We start from the raw sequence: 17,735 nt of genomic DNA on the forward strand, positions 1-17,735 counted from the left end.
CGGAACGAACGAACACCTAATCGTAGATAACGAATACGGAAAGAGAGAAATTATCCTCAAAATAATAATAATGATATACTAAAATCCAAACAATTATTGTGTTGATGATGATGATGCATTCTTCTTGGCAATATATTCCTCTGTTAATAATTTCAAACTCTTCTTTTCTCTCATTGCCTTTATCTTTAAAGCTCGCCTTTCCTTCATGGTCAAACGAGTATGTTGTGGTAAGTGTTGAGTTCCTTCTGGGAATAATTCTGCAGTGGAAACGCTCTTCACCGACAACAACAATCTACACTTATAAATTAAACCTCTGATTTGTGGGGTATCTTTGTGTACTTGTACTTGATGAAGCTTCTTTAATTTGAGAGCTCTAATAGCAGCCTTTACGTACTCGGTTTGATGGATTGGGCTCTTTGATAATGTAATGAAGAACAATCTTCCTCGAGGAACAAGTGGTGCTGATTCAGTAGTGGCTGCCGATGGAGTTGTTTCATTAATTTGTTGTTGTACTTGTTGCTGCCCGAGAGTGCTTGTTGGGAATGAGCAAGAGAAGAAACGAGTTGAATTGGCTGATGATGAAAATAGGAAGGAAGAAGCCACTTGTTGTTGTTTCTTGTTGCAGATGTTATTGCACAAACTTCGGACGAGGCATGAAGAGGGAGAGAACGAAGGGAAAAGTAAACGCTTCATTTTTTTTCAATAGAATTTCAATAAAAACTCAAAAACAATTAAAATTTCAAAATAAAATTTTGTTTTACCTTGTTTAAAAAACACTTTCAAAATATTAATGTCGTTCATCTCTTGACCTTGCCTTATGTATGCTTTCTATCTTCACGTTTGAATTAGTCACACAGTTTCCGCTTGAGCAACCGATTAATTTAATACAAAAAATTGGAAGCCTTATTGTTTATTAGAAATTACAGAGGAAAAGTTACCTTCTTCTATAATCATGTTGAGGTCGATAGTCAGAATGTGATCGATGGTGATGATGATAGCCATCTCTATCGCCTCCTCCTCTGTCACGATAATTATCGTCATGATGCCTATAGGAGGAACTTGAGGAATGGTCATCATAACGATCTCTTCCACCACGATCTCGACTCTCCCTGCTATAGCTGTTGTAACTTCCACCTGAGGACGAACCTCTACCATCTCTGTAACGATCGTCACTTCTTCCACCATGGTGTGAATTGTGGTAACCACCTCCTCCTGAAGAGCCACCTGTTCCGCTTCCACCTCCACCACTATTGTGGTGATCCTCTTGCCCATCTTGGCCAGGACGTTTTCTCTTCAGTTCATAATAACTATTGTATTCATTACCCCCTTTCATTTGTTTATAATGGTCTCTATCGGCAATGAGTTGTCTCTTATCATTGAAGGATCTATTTTCTCGAAGTTCTCGAAGCTTTTCTCGAACTTTTTGAAATCCGAGGTGAGCCTTTCCCGCAAAGTGATCTGCCAATCGCTGGTCACTTTCATTAACACTCAATAAGGCTCCACAAATTTCGCATACTATTAATTCTTGAGTGTCTCCGATTTTTTGTGTTGGCACCTTTGCTTCAATACTTTCCTTTTCCTTTTTTAAACTGTCTAATCTTTCCATGAGTTTTTGAGCCTCCTCATATTCTCCTTCGGTTGTTAATTCTTCAATTTGTTTTGTTACTTTTTCAATTTCCTTCTTGATATTTTGCAATTCGAGAGGCTCGTTACCCTTGTTGAGATCTTTTTTATGTTGTACATCCAATCGTTGTTGAGCCTTGGCAATCTTTTCATCGCAATTGTCTTGTATAGATGCTAAAATTCGTTCTAAATCTCGTTCGTAATCAAAATTATGTGTTTTTTTCTCCTCTTCGTATTGTTTTCTAAATTTCGGAGGCACAGGGCAACAAATATATGGGCAAGGACCTAAATCAAATTTAGTATTCGGAAACAATTTGTAGGGACATAAACCCAACAAATCAAACTTGCAAACTCTCGGATCCGTGAAATGTTCAATAATTAAATCCTGTCTATCGCCGTTTCTATTCACTCCCATTAATTCATCAAGAAGCAGGGAGAAATTCCGCGTTGCTGTGATCATTGTGATATTGTTATCGTTAACTGTCTCGAAATGATTGAAGGAGTTTCGATATTTTTTTTTGGATTTTATTCGACGCACTATAGAATAAATATTATTTAATTTTTCGAGGTGTTGATAAGAACCCAAGCTCTGATTAATCCGTATCGTTCCTTTGGTTGTTTTGTCTTTCATAATGATCAACATTATTCATGAGCGAAGGTTTCGAGAGGGTTTGAAGCCCGCCTTTCAGTGTTCTGGCAAAAGCTGGAGAAAAAATATGAAATCTTTTTATGATGGCCACACAAGCAAAACACCATCCATTCCTTCATCATTCCGTCTCTCTTCCAATAACAATGATGATAATGAAGAGGAACAACAACAACTTGGCACTCCACCCGCTACTACTACAACAACGCGCCGAGCATTTAGGCCCATGATTTCTTTGTTGCGTAGCACAATAGGAAACACCTCTTCATCCACCATTCATAACAAGTCAGGAAATGAAAATTTCGGAAATCTTCATCATCATCAACAATCTTCACCAACAGACCACGATCGTTTGAAACACAACAAGATGGACACGACTTCTCCCACTACAAATCTACGACGACAACATTTTGAAAGCTCTCCAAAGAGAAACCGTTCCATTGCGGCCAGTCCCATTCACAAAACAGGCCAAGTGATGGCTAGCCCAATTTCCGTTCATTCTAACTCTCCCTTCACACCATTGCCATCTCCTCCTAGATCCATAACAGGAGATGCCTCTTCCACATCAAATCTGTCAGATGCTGCATGTTGTTCTACATTTACTTGGAAACCAACCATTCCAAATAACCAAATGGTTGCTTCGTCTGACCATGGTAGGAATATTTGCACGCCCTTATCATCATTGTCCTCAACAAGTTATCTGCAACCCTCTGAGACAAACAACCTCATATCACCACCTCAGCAGCAACAACAACACCTTGTCATTCATCACGGCGACAATCATGCCTCTTCCTCCAATCATGGCCATACCATTGTGGCCTTTCTATTCATGTACAGCTCTAAAAATTCACTTCAAACTTTTGAAAGAGCCTTTCCATTGTGGCAGGGGAGAACCTTGATCTCAAGAAAAAGCCCTGAATATTTCGAAAAATTAATCCCTAGAAGGAACGATCGACTTCCACTTTATGATCATTGTATTTGTATCAATAATCTTTCTATTTCAAAAATTCATGCACTAATTGAAATATCGGATGGTGACTTTTCATTTCTTGAAGATTTAAATTCTAGAAATAGGACTTTCATTGTTGAAAAGTCAGAAAAAAAGAAACGCCATATTAATATTCAATCGAGAAAGCTCTACCAATTGAGAGATGATAATTTTGTTCTTTTGGGAAATATTATTTGTAAATTCAAGTTATGTACAGAGATGGACGAGACTCTGATGCAACTCGCCGTTGCTTCATACAAGAAACATCGAAATGAGTTTATCAGAAAATCTCCAAGTCATCACTTCCAACAAACACCTCAATCATCTCCAAATGTCAAATCTAAATTATTGATGGGTCCACCATCTACTACTTTTACTTCTCCCAGTAAGAAAAGTTTATTTGCCAAGCAACTAAGTGGCTCCACTACAAATTCCACTGCAACTTCAACACCTCGTTCTGAAACCAGGAAAACTTCTGAGATACTGGTGCTGGCAACACCTGAAATGAAATGTGCCTCCTCATCTAACAAACACAACATGCAAGACACAACATGCAGTGATGATATTTCCAATTTAAATAACATCAGTGAAAACAACAGCGCGAAAAATGTGAGTCGCAATGTGAGACATTTCATTCCTCCAACCGATTTCATCCTCAAGAACAAGTCAAAAAGCACCACAACAGACGAAAAAGAACCAACGACATGCCAAAAAGTACTAGTTTTTGAGACGCCCGCTAAATTACTGGAAAATTCGACCAAGTCAACTACTGCCACCATTTTTCAAACACCCACAAGCTCCACTTCCAATGACACTCCTCAGAGACAACATTTGCTCACCACCGTTGCCATCCAGAATTCTTCTTCTTTGTGCAAATTATCCAATGATCACAAGTGCAACCATGGCAATACACACGAGGAGGATGACCTCGATTTGGAATTGGACGATATTGATCTTTCCTTCTTATCAAACCAAGAACCACAAGAACCTACCCATCAAAAACAACTAGAGAACCCAGAACCCTCAACCTCTACCTTTAATATCAGTAACTGTTCACAGTTTGATGATATCGACGATTTTGAGGAGGATGATCAAGAAGAAGAATCACAAGCATTTCCATTACCAAACAATCACAAGTTAATCCATGACAATACACACAATAATGCAAATAAGCGTACCAATGAGGAGGAACCAACTTGGCAAAACGATCAATATGATGAAGAACCTTCCAATGCAAGAAGCAACTCGAACAAGAAACAGAAAAAGTATAAAAAGAGTGATCATCAACATCCTCATATACTCTTTACAGGAATCCAACCTACTGAAGCAAATTTGAGAGCTATTGAAAGGCTTGGAGGAGTTCTTGTTGAAGATGCCTACACAGAACTTGTGGAATCAAGACTCACTCATTTAATTACTGACAAATTGAGAAGGTATGTGAGTATTATGTTTGTCTTATACACCATGAATTTTGTTATCCGAAATGCCTTTGAAAACTCTTTTTGAATAGAACGGTCAAGTTTCTTTGTGCCTTAGGAAGCTGTCCCAATATTGTCACCGTTGATTGGCTTGAACAAAGCACCAAATCCAAATACTTTATCGATGAAGATGGCTTTTACTTGCATGACGAAGAAGGAGAGGAAAAATTCAACATTTCTTTAATTGAGGTGTTGAATAGAAGAGATCGAGCACCACACAAACTCTTTCATGGAATGGCCTTTTTCCTTACCTCTAATATTCTTCCAAAGCCAGACGAAATGAAACTCATTATTGAATGTAACGGAGGCTCTGTCCTTTCAACTCTGAGTTCTCTCAAATGTGAGTTGGGAATGAATAAGAATGTATTTGTAATCACGTGCGAGAAAGATGTAAGTTCGATTCGTGTTCGAATTTTGTGGTACTGACTTTTCGCAATTCACAACCGGTTTTGCGTGTCAATATTGAAAACGCTCTGACCTTCGTATTCATGACTCGATATGAGACCAGATCAAACATTGTTCTTCAACCTTGTTGCCAATATTCGAAGATTTTGGTTTAGACCAAGAACACTTTTTCAACACCGAGTTTGTGATGGCCTCTGTCGTTCGCCAAGAAATCCAAAAAAACGAATTGACCCAATTCGATTGGCCGAAGCAAAAAGTCAAATCCAAAAGGAAATAATTCCAACACAAGAATGTTGGTACAGTTTACCTTCTCAACATTCTGTCTTGATATGACTGTGAGAAAGGTGTTGATTCACTTTATTGACAACAATGAACCTTGAACATGCCTTTTGATTGATTGTAATGGTACATGATGGTCCAATCTTAAAATATCTGAAATGGATGAAAGAGTAAAAAAAATGTCTTTAAAGCCCAACATATTCCACCACAACAACAATTTGGACGGGCAACAACAGTTCAACAAGCGCCAGCTGACGTCAACACTCTCACACCCATCAACATACAAGACATTAATAAGGACAACAACTAGCGCCATGAAACAGCACCACAATGAAGCTCTTTTCAGGAAGTCTTCACCATTGTTCAAGGTATATCTCGACCAGCTCGTAGTATTACTGGTTTCATTTATTGTGTTATGTTGTGGAATGGCGCATCATCATCAGCAAACACTTGTTGTTGTTGCAGAAACATCTCCAGCATCCTCATCCCTACATTCAACATTGCAACCTATACAAACGATACAACCTCATATTCAAAGTTATTTGAAACAATTATTTAGACCAGACTCGACGAAGAACGTTCAGTCAACTGATGGGTCAACCACATCAAACAACGTTGCAAGTTGTTTGCACAAGCAGCAACAAGAACATAACGAACGTTTATTTCAGCCATCATCAGCATTATCATCACCACTAGTTACGAGTGACACCTTATCTGAACTTTTGTCATCATCCAACACCAAATTGGTCATCATGAACCAACAACAACAACATCAGCCTCACAACCAATATATCACAACTCCATGTGAACGTTCCCAACAACAACAACAACACCTTGAATTGTCATTACAAAATGGCTCACCACTCTCTCTTCGTTCCACTTTAGAAAATACAGACACATCCACCATCTCCCCATCCAACTACGTCTTTTACAACACGACCTATTACTTTGGTTACTTCTCCATTACATATTCTCTTTCGGGAGGTTCACCTGTTTATTTCGGAACAGTAGCAAAAAATCAACTCTCGAACCTGAAGGGACCCAATTCGCCCACTTTTCAACAAATTTCCTCACAATCAACCTTCTCTAATTCCGAATTGAGATTATCTGTAGGAGGACAAGCTTCCTATTTTGTGTGGTACAATTCTCACTCGAGTCAGAATGCCCTTCTTCAACTCTCTACATTTTCCTTCATTTACAAGACTTACACTTCGACCTATTCAGTGAGTATGACCCGAGGTGATGTTGAAATGTTCTATTGCTACAGTTGTATCAGTGTTCCCAATACTCGATACATTATTTCATTACGTAGTCTGAGTGGAACTTCTCAAAATGTTTCTGTGGGCTATACGTACGATAAGAGCCTCATGCCCTCCACCTTCATCAATGCTGTCTTTTCTAGCTCTAAAGTGTTTTATATTGATCCATTAGTGCCCTATCCAGCTGGATCACCTCCTCCCGTCTATGCCTATGTGGCTTGCCTTGGAAGTAATGGATGTTCCGGATTGGAAATTACCTTACGTATGAGTGATGATTTACAAGACTTGATCATTATTGTGATTGCCTCCGTGTTGGGAAGTCTTGTATTGTGTACGTGTTTGATTCTTGTGGTGAGTGTGTTGGTGTGTCGTTACAGGAGGCAGCCAAAGCCTTCTTCGAATGCTTCTTCTTCTAATGCTCTTCCTCCAGGGGTGTCTTACAATATTCCTCTGAATGATCATGTCATGAAGGGACAACCACAACAAACACAACAACCACCCATTATGGTTTCTTCTCTTCCAAAACAACCACCACCATCAAGTCTGCCCACCACCACCACCACCACCACCACAACATTGCCTTACTACACCAATCTTCATCCTTATCATACCATGCCAAATCCTCCTCCTCCAACAACAACAACAGCGTATTATGTTCCGACAAATCAATCACCTCATAATATCTATAATACTTTGCCTACTTCCATTCCTCCTACTCAACAACAACACCAACAGTATAGAACTCCCTCGTTTGTCAATCCACAACATCAACAACAACCACAGCCTCCCATGATGATGGTTGGAATGCCTCCAACATCCTCAACTCAACCAATCATGTATCAACAACAACCTCATCAACAACCTCCAACATTGACCAACCACTCAACAACAACAACAACAGGTGGTTCAATTGGAGCTCCTTTACCCTCCTCATCGTCGTCGTCGCCTCCTCACGTACACGTTCATTCAAACAACTCTAATAGTATCAACAACACAGCATTTTCTCAAACTAGTACTTTGAATAATACTGCCACCGCTGATACTGCTACGACAACTAGCACCACAACATCTTCCTCAATATTTATTGAAACGTATCGAGAATCTTCGGATGCAGCTTCCAGCGTGCCCCATAAGAATCAATCATCAAGAACTTCCAATGCTCAAGACTCGGAAGATGATCGTTCTTTATTGAAAGGAAGATATAAGGTCATTGAAAAAGTTGGAAAAGGAACTTTTGGAGATTGTTATTTGTGTCATGATATCAAGAGGAATAATCAAGCAGTGGCTGTGAAATCGATTCGTGTCGATGATAATGATATGGAGAAGGTCATTGATGAGTGCTCCAAAACACTCACTTTCAAGCATCCAAGATTGGTCGAAGTTTATGAGTTATTTAAGGCCAAATCTCTCGAGTCGTTGTGTTTGGTCATGAAATTCTATCAGAGTGACTTGGAGAAGTGCTTTAAAACTCATGGATTTTTCTCAGAGAAGGTGATTGTGGAATTGATTCATCAAATTGGAGATGGTCTCGATTATTTACATAATACCAAGATGGTTCTTCATAGAGATTTGAAACCAAAGAACATTTTTGTTGACAAGTATGACGAAAAAGCTCAGACGATTGACGTAGTCATTGGAGACTATGGTGAAGCAAAAGAAATGGGAGACACGACCAATTCAGTCCGAGGAACCATCATTTACATGTCTCCAGAATGTCTCACAGGTCAGAAATACAGTTTTCCTTCTGACATTTTCTCCATGGGAGTTTCTTTCTTTCAATTAATGACAGGAGAAACATTCAACAACATTGGTGTTGCGAGTCGCATGTTAGGAGAAACTGAAGAGCAAGTAATGAATAGTTTGCGAGAACAGTTAAGCAAGAATCAACTCTATCATGAACCTTTGATAAATTTCATTTTGAGCATGCTCCGTAAGGATCCACAAAAGAGACCTACTGCTATTGATATGAAGAATTTTCACGAGTAGTCATTGAATTCACGATTATATATATAAACAATAAAAGTGGCATTTGACATTCATCATGAAACATCGAATTTAATGAATTTAAAGGCTTTTTATTCATGAGGGAATGGCATGATGAATCAATTCTGATGGTGGGAGCAAGAATTTACTAGCATCATCATCGGTGAATGTTGTATTCAACCACAACAATTTATTCATCTTCCATCTTATCACCAGTGGTAGCAGTTTTCTTTGCGTTTGCTTCCTTCTCCTTCTTTTCTTGCTTTCTGTAATGATTGAATCACACGCGCATTCATTAATTATATTGACATTAAGATGGAAATGTTTACGGTATGGATATGTATTGAATATTCAAATTCATTCAATGAACAATAATGAAAATATTCATATTAATACGTTCATCACGAGTATTCATCATCGGACGTTGTTCAAAAATTTTAGGAATAAATTAATATACCAAATGATGGAATGAATATATATGATGAGGAATTATTACTGCTGCTTTTCATCGACCTACCTCATGGCACGATTGGTCTTATTTTTCACGAATCGCAAGAACAAATCACTGTTAACGTCGTAAATCATTTCAATGGGAAAGAGAGATGGATGAATTCAAAATATTTTTTAAAACAAATTCAAAAATTTAACTGAAAAAATTCTTGAAAGCTTTTTGTTCTACTGAAGGTATTTGGAGCTCGTTCATGTAACAGGATACTGGAAACACGTTTTACAATTTATTCACGACATGTCTCTGAAACACACATCTAAAAAACAATTATGTATTGCATTGCGAGATGCTCGTACTCTGGAGAGGAATATTCAAGAATATTCCATAATAAATGTAAATAAACTGAAAGCACTTATACGCCTTTTGCATTTTCCTTATTTATCTAATTCTGAGTGCGGAATCTTAGCAATGCAGTATTTGTTTGGTCAACAGAGAATCCTCAAAAAGAGCCAAACGAAAGAGATGTTACGTTGTATAATTCGTGGCTACTTTGCAGAGTTGACGTTTCTTTTTTCATTATACCAAATCACTTAATAATCATTGTGATGAATAATAATCACCACCACCACTCACACATGTGTTTCTCACTCGGTTGGATTTGTATTCAACAACTCTTTGATGGAAATGGAGGTTCTGGCATGCTTCATGGAAGACGAGGAAGGAAGAGATTGTTCTCTCTCACATGCATGTGTTGAAGTGTTCATGCTTGACAATTTCATGTGAACATTGTTGCTGCCGTTGTTATAATTGTAATGACTGCACGAGGTGGAAGAAGAAGCTTCTTGGAGTTCTTCTTGTTGAAAAGTGTGTGGATGCATGTAACCATTTTTGGGAATATTGAAATTAATGCACTGTTTTGTGTTATCAATGATAGGTTTTTCATCCACAGGTCGATGACGAGTTCGCGATTCACTGAAGTCTTCCTTCATTATTAAAGAGTTTTGTTCTGTTGCTTTTGGAATAGACATGCAAGATTGCAGCATATCTTGTTGAAATTTCTGCAAATCTTGAAAAATTCCAAAACTGTGTGCCATTCTTCCACCTCTCAATTTCCAATCACTTCCTTTCAAAATTCCCAAAACAAACCCAAAAAACATGGCTAGTGATTGTTGTAATTCCAAATATTTTGCATCCTTTTCGTTTTGAATTTTTGCATGTGAAGACGATGAACCACTTGAATCACTTTGTGATTGGTCATATTTTGACGATGAGGATGATGACGACGACGACACGAACATCATGTTGTTGTTTGATCCTTTCGAAGGTGCCTCATATCCACCACATGCATGTCTCTCACATGTGATTGTTGTTCTTTCAAGTGATGTCTTTTCTTCTTCATGCATGAAAGGATCCTCCTTTCGACTTGAATATTGGCGAATCACTACAAGTGGTTGAAGTTGTGTTGGTGGTGAATTGTGAATGTTCCTTCTCTTTTGCATGCATGTGCTCGAGGATGAATCATCATCACATGTGGAAATGTTCGACGTGAGGTGCTCATCGAACTGCTGTAACGAATGGAAAAGAAGGTCCTTCATGTGTGCATGTTTCATCTTGGAGGGTTTTTCAATTCGTGTTCTTCTATGACCATTTGAAAGTTGTTGTTGTTGTCCTCTTTGGGTTTTGTTGGGAGAATGAATCATGTGAAGATGATTGTTATTGTTGACATTCTCATTCTGATGAGATTTTGAAGAACATGCGGTGTATGAATGTTGAGAGAGTGGAGAGTTGGAATCCATTCGTTGTTGTTGTTTGACATTTGACTTTTGAGGATAGGAGACCATTTTGTTGTATTTTTTTAGGGTTAATACTAAGAGTACTACTCTCAAGAGGATCTCCTATCCTTGGACAGGATTCGAATATTCGTGCTGCATCCACTTACTGTATTTGACAACTTTTATCACACCAAGAGTCTGATGGTTGTGGACAACAACACCCAGTCCTCTTTTTAGGGACTCAATTTCGATCTCTTTCAAATTCGCAGTGGTATACCCTCGCACTTGTTAGAATCCAAAAAACTGAATAATAAACACATCTCCGAAGCACCCGAACTGGTCCCAAAGCAAGAAAGAATCTTTGAAAATTGACTTAATTCTCAAAAAGAATATTCTTCTTTCATATAATATGAATAATATGGAATCATAGCAACATGTCGATTCTCGAAAAGAAAACCATAATAATAAGAAAATTTCTCAACGCGCACCATTAGTCTTTGAGGAACACGCGCAAGATTTTTTTGAGGGAAAAAATGTCTTGTTGTTGTTGCAATAAGGATCAGGATGAAACGATCGTTTCATCCTCACTCCTAATAATGGAACTAGGAGGAGAAGGGGTAGAAGCACATGATTCATGTATAAAAAGAAATTCTTATTCAATGGGAGTTATAAGGAGGGCTAAAAGAGGAGACAATCTCAAGAGCCTTAATAGGGAGAACAATAGGGAAGATCATGATGATGGGATCGATCGGGGGTTTTTACCAATGACCTCACATTGGGGATGGATAAGAATCATTCCAGTTCTGCTTTTTATTCTATTGTTCATTTGCTTTTTTACTGTGATTCGGGAGGTAAAATTCTATGAAGCCTCTTCCTCAAGGCTTTTCAAATATAATCAACGGCTGATGGCATTTGGCGTAACAAATGATGGCACGCTCTCAAAGACTTGCCCACTATATATGAATGAAACAAATAGTTTCAATTCAACACTGGCAATTAGAGGACCAATTTGGAAACGATATCGAATTCCTCTTGTTGTGAATGCGTCATCATACGAAGAAGGAATTCCATCCACGCAAAGACAACTGAATGTTCGATTTGTGTGTGTGGAATGTTGTCCTTCCGTTTCTTATTGGAAAGTAGAAATGCATCATACCCTCGTCGGTAACACTCCGACGCTAAGGATGTACTATCTTCCAACAACATTTAACGGAACAAAACTACCCTTAGATATGTATCACAACATCTCCTTTGTGAATAATCTGATCATGCAACATGCCGAGTGTGCAACTCTGAAAGAATACACTTCATATCCATTCATAGATACAAACAAGGTTATTCAAGGAATGGAATGGATGAGCCATACGAAGAGTGAGATCAATTCGACACTAGTGTTGGACATGTTTGTGACAAATTTCACTTCGTCAAATGTGATGGTCTTCCTTCGACCAGAACAACACCTGCCAACATCACCCATAATGATATTAGTCTTGATTGGCTTTGCAGGTTTTGTTGTTGTGTCTGCTTGTGGTGGAGGATGCATCCTCTTGGCTTTACTTGGTTTCAAAGTTTTAGTAACAATCAGAGAAAAATCATATTTAAAACAAATACTGCATAACAACTATGCTTGGACTGCAATGAGAGCAGAAGAAGAATTGAATGCCGAGTACAGAGAAAGTGCTGATCCGCCTCATAGTGAGGGTCAATATTACGAATAGTCGCGATCTAAGCATGCTATATGATAACCTTTTTGAGTTGAAAATTGGTGACGAGTGAAATGGTTTTTAATTTTTCTGAGAAATGAACAACTTTCTTGAAACACTTGTGGTGTTGAGATTTTGAAGAATCATCCAACAAGATGGACAACAACAACATCAAGATTTTGCTCAAAGAAATATGGTGATCCCGAACAACATGTTATTACAACACCAGTCTCACCAAAGCAGTGGAGTAAAGTACAATCTTCGAATGAGCCACTTTCTCACCTCATCAAAAATGATGATGAACGCTCCCCATGGAAGTGGCAACAGCCAAAACATGAATAGCAAAGGTCTAGTGGCAATGATATAATCTCCAATGAATGGAACATAGATCACAATCACAGCAATAATAACTGCATAGATAATTCCAAAATAAACAGCAAGATTGGTGAATAGACCTTGTGTGAAAAGACTCATTCTTCTTGTTCTAACAGCAAACAAGCTGAACCATTGACAAATAACAATGCCCAAGAAATATGCAGCCTGAGCAGTGCTCAAAATATTAAGCTGTGCTAATGGGTTCAACAATATTTCAGACTCTGAAATGTATAAATATTTAGTGGAGGTAATACCAAAATATCCATCATAGGTTGCTCTGAAAAGATATCTTGGTGGAATGCCATAGAAACCCATACACAAGAAGAAGCTTGTAAATGATGCAAATGTCATGATGACCCCAAGTTGTAGATATGCAAATGACAAGACACGAAAACCAACCAACAACTCGCTTCTTGGTCTTGGTGGAATGCTCATAATATCACTCTCTTTGGTTTCGTAAGCCAAGCATGTGGCAGAAATCAAGTCAGTTCCAAGATCGATACAAAGCGCCAATAGACCTGAAATGGCTGTTGGAAATCCAACTAACACAAAGAGCAAGAAAGGAATTCTATGTGATAAATGCAAACAATAATAATCGATGTGACAGGATTTGTGTAATCATTGTATCAAAAAAATGTACACGAATGACTTACAGTTCAGGTAAAAGATGGGCCAAAGTATAAGCAATGGATTTCTTGAGATTGTCAAATATGAGTCTTCCCTCTTCTACTCCATTAACAATTGATGCAAAATTGTCATCTAGCAATATTAAGGCCGCAGCTTCTTTAGAAACGTCCGAACCACTGTGTGGTCGCATGAACAATAATGTTGTAAATTTCATATGTAAGTGAGTAATTTAAGAATTATATATATATCTGTACAGTACGTGTACTCTCAAATACATACCTTATATTCATTGCAATTCCAATATCAGCCTTCTTCAGGGCAGGTGAATCATTGGTTCCGTCGCCAGTGACAGCAACACAGTGACCTGCCTGTTGGAATCTGCTCACAATGATCAGTTTTTGTTGAGGTGAAGTTCGAGAAAATACGATTTGCTTCTTTCGTAATATTGCACTCCAATCATCTTCTGATAATCTATCTATTTGTTCTCCACTCAACACAACAGCATCAACTCGACTCCATGGAATATCTTCAGGATTAACACCCTCTTCTAAAGCAATGTCTTCACGTGTTTTACTTCCATTATCAATAATGCCGACTTGTTTTGCAATGGCTTTGGCAGTCGCAGGGTGATCTCCTGTGACCATGACTACCTGAATACCAGCTCTCTTACATTTTCCTACAGCCTCTGGAACTCCCACCTTAGGTGGATCGGTCAAGGCGACCATTCCAAGAAAGCAAAAGCCATCTGTTGGAATGTCGACTTGCTGTTCTGCTGTGCTTAATTCCTCACGAGTTTCTGAAGCAAGTGCAATGATTGGAGCAGAAGCATCCACTTGGGTTTCTTGATGTTTCTGTTGCTCTTCTTTGGTAGTGATTGATTCGGCTGCTCCCTTTTCTTCCCTAGATTTTACAGTGTTGACAATATCTGCGCTGGTGAAACGTTGTGCCAAACCGAGAACTCTCTCACCTTTAGATGCCATAAAATTGTAGGCATCCTGGAAGTGCTCTTTTAGGTCTTCATTGAGAGGAACAATTTGACCTCTAATAAGCATCGAGTTACATCTGCCAATAACACGTTCTGGAGCACCTTTGATGAGAGTAAGAAGTTGACCAGGCTCGAAAATCTCCTTATTGACGCACTCATGAATAGTTAACATCCACTTGTTCTTGGAATTGAATGGAATGTCATATTGTTTTGGGAATTGACGTCTAATGTCATACAGAGTGGAGCAATTTTCACGAGTTTCAACAAACTTGATCAAGGCGGTCTCAGATGCATCTCCAAGACATTCTCTAACGTAACACAATAGAGTAGCGAAATGCATTTTCACAAATTTCATTGAAAAAGTTCAAATTTCATGAGTCTTTTCATTTATAACGTTCATTCAACATACTTATCTAAAATTGGTTTTTGCAGATTGAGTTCATTTTCAACAAAGATGGTTTTAGAACAGAGAGCACAGCAACGGGTAATTTTTTGCTCTGTGCTGAGATCGTTCTCTGGAATATCTGAAAAGTTGGTCAAAGCTCCTGATGGCTTTTGCTTCATCATTCTGTTGTAACGAACGTCAACAAAAGAGCCATCAACCCACATTTCTACAAGTGTCATTCTATTTATCAGTACATTCATTAATGAACCCATAATTGCACACGTTATTCTAAAACCTACCTATTTTGTGTTAGGGTTCCAGTCTTATCTGAACAAAGACAAGATACACCACCCAGGGTTTCTACATGTTCCAGCTTTTTGACGAGCACATTTACAGCTGTTGTAATCAACAGTGGCACAATAGTTGATAAATACGGTCATTGTGTGGGTGTGCACTCAAATTTTTAACCTACCTTGAAGACGACGTGCAGAAACGGTCAAACAGAGAGTCATTGTGGCAAGAAGACCTTGAGGAATATTGGCAACGACAATACCGATACAGTAAATAAAGACAACAAACCACGGATTTCCAAGGGCCAGACCAATGATAAAGAAAATTGCTGCCATGATTAATGACATGCTGCCAATGAATCTAACAAAGTGATCAATTTGTCTACCAAGTGGTGTTTTAAGTTGTGAGCTAGTTTGTGCCATCACAGCAATTTGTCCAATGACAGTCGCATTGCCAGTTCTAATGACCACACCAATACCATTTCCATCAACTGCAATAGTACCAAAGAACAACAAATTGGTTGCTTCGAGTGGATTTTGAGCATTGGATTCGACGCTACGAGACTGAGGCTCACTTTCTCCAGTCAGAGAACTGTTGTCCATTTTGAGGTTATTGCATGAGAGAACTCTCAAATCAGCTGGTACCTTATCACCGGCATTTATGACAACCAAGTCACCCTAGGGTTAGGCGGATATTAAGAGTTTAGAAAAACCATCGTATTACCAGATATGATAACAAAGAAGTGTCACAAGTACAATGCAAAATGCTCAACTTACCAGTACCAATTCTTTGACATCGATTCGTTGCATGGCTCCCTCTCTTATGACCATACAATTCGCTGTTTGCAGAGCCAAGAACGCAGCCATTGTTCTCTCAGAGCTATGTTCCTGGGCCAATGTGATAATGGCGTTCATAATAACAACAAGCCACAAAATGGCTCCAAGAAATATATTTGGAAATGAGGAGGCAGTTCTTTCAATGATCACATCTATGAAGCACAATATTCCTGCAACTATCATCAAGAGGGCGAACAGAGTGGTGAATTGGTCGACAACTTTCCAAAAAAAAGATCGACCCTTTGGAGGAGCGAATTGATTAGGACCATTCACTTTCAGACGCTCTTCTGCTACTTGTTGAGACAAGCCGTACGAGCTTTCAGGGTTATCGACATTAAATTGTGTTCCATACATTTCACAGACTTTCTCCCAAGTCATTTCATGCTCCTCAATTTTCACAACTTTCTTAGTGGCTTGTTCAACCTCCTTTTTACGTAAATGAGACTTGATAAATGCCCTAATGGGATGCCTTTTGTGTTCTTTTGCTCTCTTTGCATCTTGTACTTTGGCATCGTGAACAATATCAATCGATTGTCTTTAAAAAATAAATTGAATGAAACACAAATATGAATGTTAAAAATTGACGCGATATGATCGAGTATTGAGTGGAATTGCAGTTCAATCCATCATAAAGCATTCACAATCAATTCAAATGAATAAAGTTATTGTCATCACATTCAAAACTGTTAGCATGGCTGAATGCCACAATAACACGATACATACCTTACTTCCTCAAAGAGTCTTGGAATTGTCGATGCAGTAGTAATACCTTGTGCTTCAAGAGAGGGTCTGGGCATGAGCATGGACAGAACAGAGGAGCGACGCCTTTCCAATCCAGGAGGTAAGTTGGCTTGTTCGGTAAACTCCTTTGCTGTTGCAGGCACTTGCTCAGAGGGCATTGCAGGCTGTTGTTGCTGCTGAAGGAACTGTTGATAAGTAGGAAACAAAAAGCTTGCTCTTCTCATTGGGTACACTGAAGGAGAGGGTGGTGGAATGTCATACTCAGCCGCAGGAAAGACATCTTCTCGTGCTTGTTCTGGCTGTGTGGTTGTTGCTGTTCCCTCACGACGGCTTTGGCCACCACTATTAGAAGTAGTTGTGCCACTGGTGTTGTCGCTACCACCTTGTTCACTAACATTTGAAGAAGAATGGTGATGCAACAAATTCGAAAGATGAGGACGATGATGCAACAAATGATGATGTTCTTCTCGAGAAGTTGTTTCTGTCTCTTGTTGCTGGATGCTCTCGTTCCTTCCATCACCACCATCACCACCATCAGTTCCAACACCTCTACCACCACTTGGGTTGATGCTGTTGTTGTTCATGTTTTCTTTTCAATATAATGAAAAGGTAATTTCAACAAGCCAAGACAATTTCCTTTCATCAATGATAAATGAACGAGCAAGAGTTTACAAATTAATGGATGTAGATTTAGAAATTATATAAATTTGTCCAACATCCCTTTTCTTTGATTTACTTCCTATCTCCATTTCCGTTAATGTAAACCTTCTCTTTGAACGGATGACGATGATGATCTCGGGATGGATGGTTTCAAAAGCCTTTTCATTTAAGCCATATTTTGAACCATCTGTCCCACTAATACAAAATTAGGTCTAAATCATCATTGAAAGCGTCTGAAAACCAACTCATCA

General features: G+C 38.7%; 7 protein-coding genes across 7 annotated transcripts; 3 read left to right on the forward strand and 4 right to left on the reverse strand.

Moving 5' to 3' along the window:
- Positions 1-93: 93 nt before the first annotated feature.
- Positions 94-693, reverse strand: FDP41_008829 (uncharacterized protein; the record flags this gene model as incomplete). Its single annotated transcript, XM_044712723.1, has 1 exon — positions 94-693. The coding sequence occupies one exon, from the start codon at positions 691-693 to the stop codon at positions 94-96; it is 600 nt and encodes a 199-aa protein (XP_044557294.1).
- Positions 694-934: 241 nt separating this feature from the next.
- FDP41_008830 (uncharacterized protein) lies at positions 935-2,083 on the reverse strand (the record flags this gene model as incomplete). The annotated part of the gene is made up of 1 exon (XM_044712725.1): positions 935-2,083. The coding sequence occupies one exon, from the start codon at positions 2,081-2,083 to the stop codon at positions 935-937; it is 1,149 nt and encodes a 382-aa protein (XP_044557295.1).
- A 256-nt stretch (positions 2,084-2,339) lies between these two features.
- FDP41_008831 (uncharacterized protein) lies at positions 2,340-5,417 on the forward strand (the record flags this gene model as incomplete). Its single annotated transcript, XM_044712726.1, has 3 exons — positions 2,340-4,690; positions 4,768-5,125; positions 5,244-5,417. 3 exons carry the CDS (start codon positions 2,340-2,342, stop codon positions 5,415-5,417), a joined length of 2,883 nt encoding a protein of 960 aa, XP_044557296.1.
- Positions 5,418-5,598: 181 nt separating this feature from the next.
- Positions 5,599-8,664, forward strand: FDP41_008832 (uncharacterized protein; the record flags this gene model as incomplete). The annotated part of the gene is made up of 1 exon (XM_044712727.1): positions 5,599-8,664. One exon carries the CDS (start codon positions 5,599-5,601, stop codon positions 8,662-8,664), a length of 3,066 nt encoding a protein of 1,021 aa, XP_044557297.1.
- A 1,089-nt stretch (positions 8,665-9,753) lies between these two features.
- FDP41_008833 (uncharacterized protein) lies at positions 9,754-10,950 on the reverse strand (the record flags this gene model as incomplete). Its single annotated transcript, XM_044712728.1, has 1 exon — positions 9,754-10,950. One exon carries the CDS (start codon positions 10,948-10,950, stop codon positions 9,754-9,756), a length of 1,197 nt encoding a protein of 398 aa, XP_044557298.1.
- An 890-nt stretch (positions 10,951-11,840) lies between these two features.
- FDP41_008834 (uncharacterized protein) lies at positions 11,841-12,599 on the forward strand (the record flags this gene model as incomplete). Its single annotated transcript, XM_044712729.1, has 1 exon — positions 11,841-12,599. One exon carries the CDS (start codon positions 11,841-11,843, stop codon positions 12,597-12,599), a length of 759 nt encoding a protein of 252 aa, XP_044557299.1.
- Positions 12,600-12,815: 216 nt separating this feature from the next.
- Positions 12,816-17,408, reverse strand: FDP41_008835 (uncharacterized protein; the record flags this gene model as incomplete). The annotated part of the gene is made up of 8 exons (XM_044712730.1): positions 12,816-13,527; positions 13,613-13,762; positions 13,866-14,879; positions 14,981-15,196; positions 15,256-15,352; positions 15,429-15,924; positions 16,024-16,618; positions 16,807-17,408. 8 exons carry the CDS (start codon positions 17,406-17,408, stop codon positions 12,816-12,818), a joined length of 3,882 nt encoding a protein of 1,293 aa, XP_044557300.1.
- Between the last annotated feature and the right edge of the window lie 327 nt (positions 17,409-17,735).

The sequence above is a fragment of the Naegleria fowleri genome (assembly GCF_008403515.1).
Source record: "Naegleria fowleri strain ATCC 30894 chromosome Unknown tig66, whole genome shotgun sequence".
Classification (NCBI taxonomy): Eukaryota; Heterolobosea; class Eutetramitea; order Acrasida; family Naegleriidae; genus Naegleria; species Naegleria fowleri.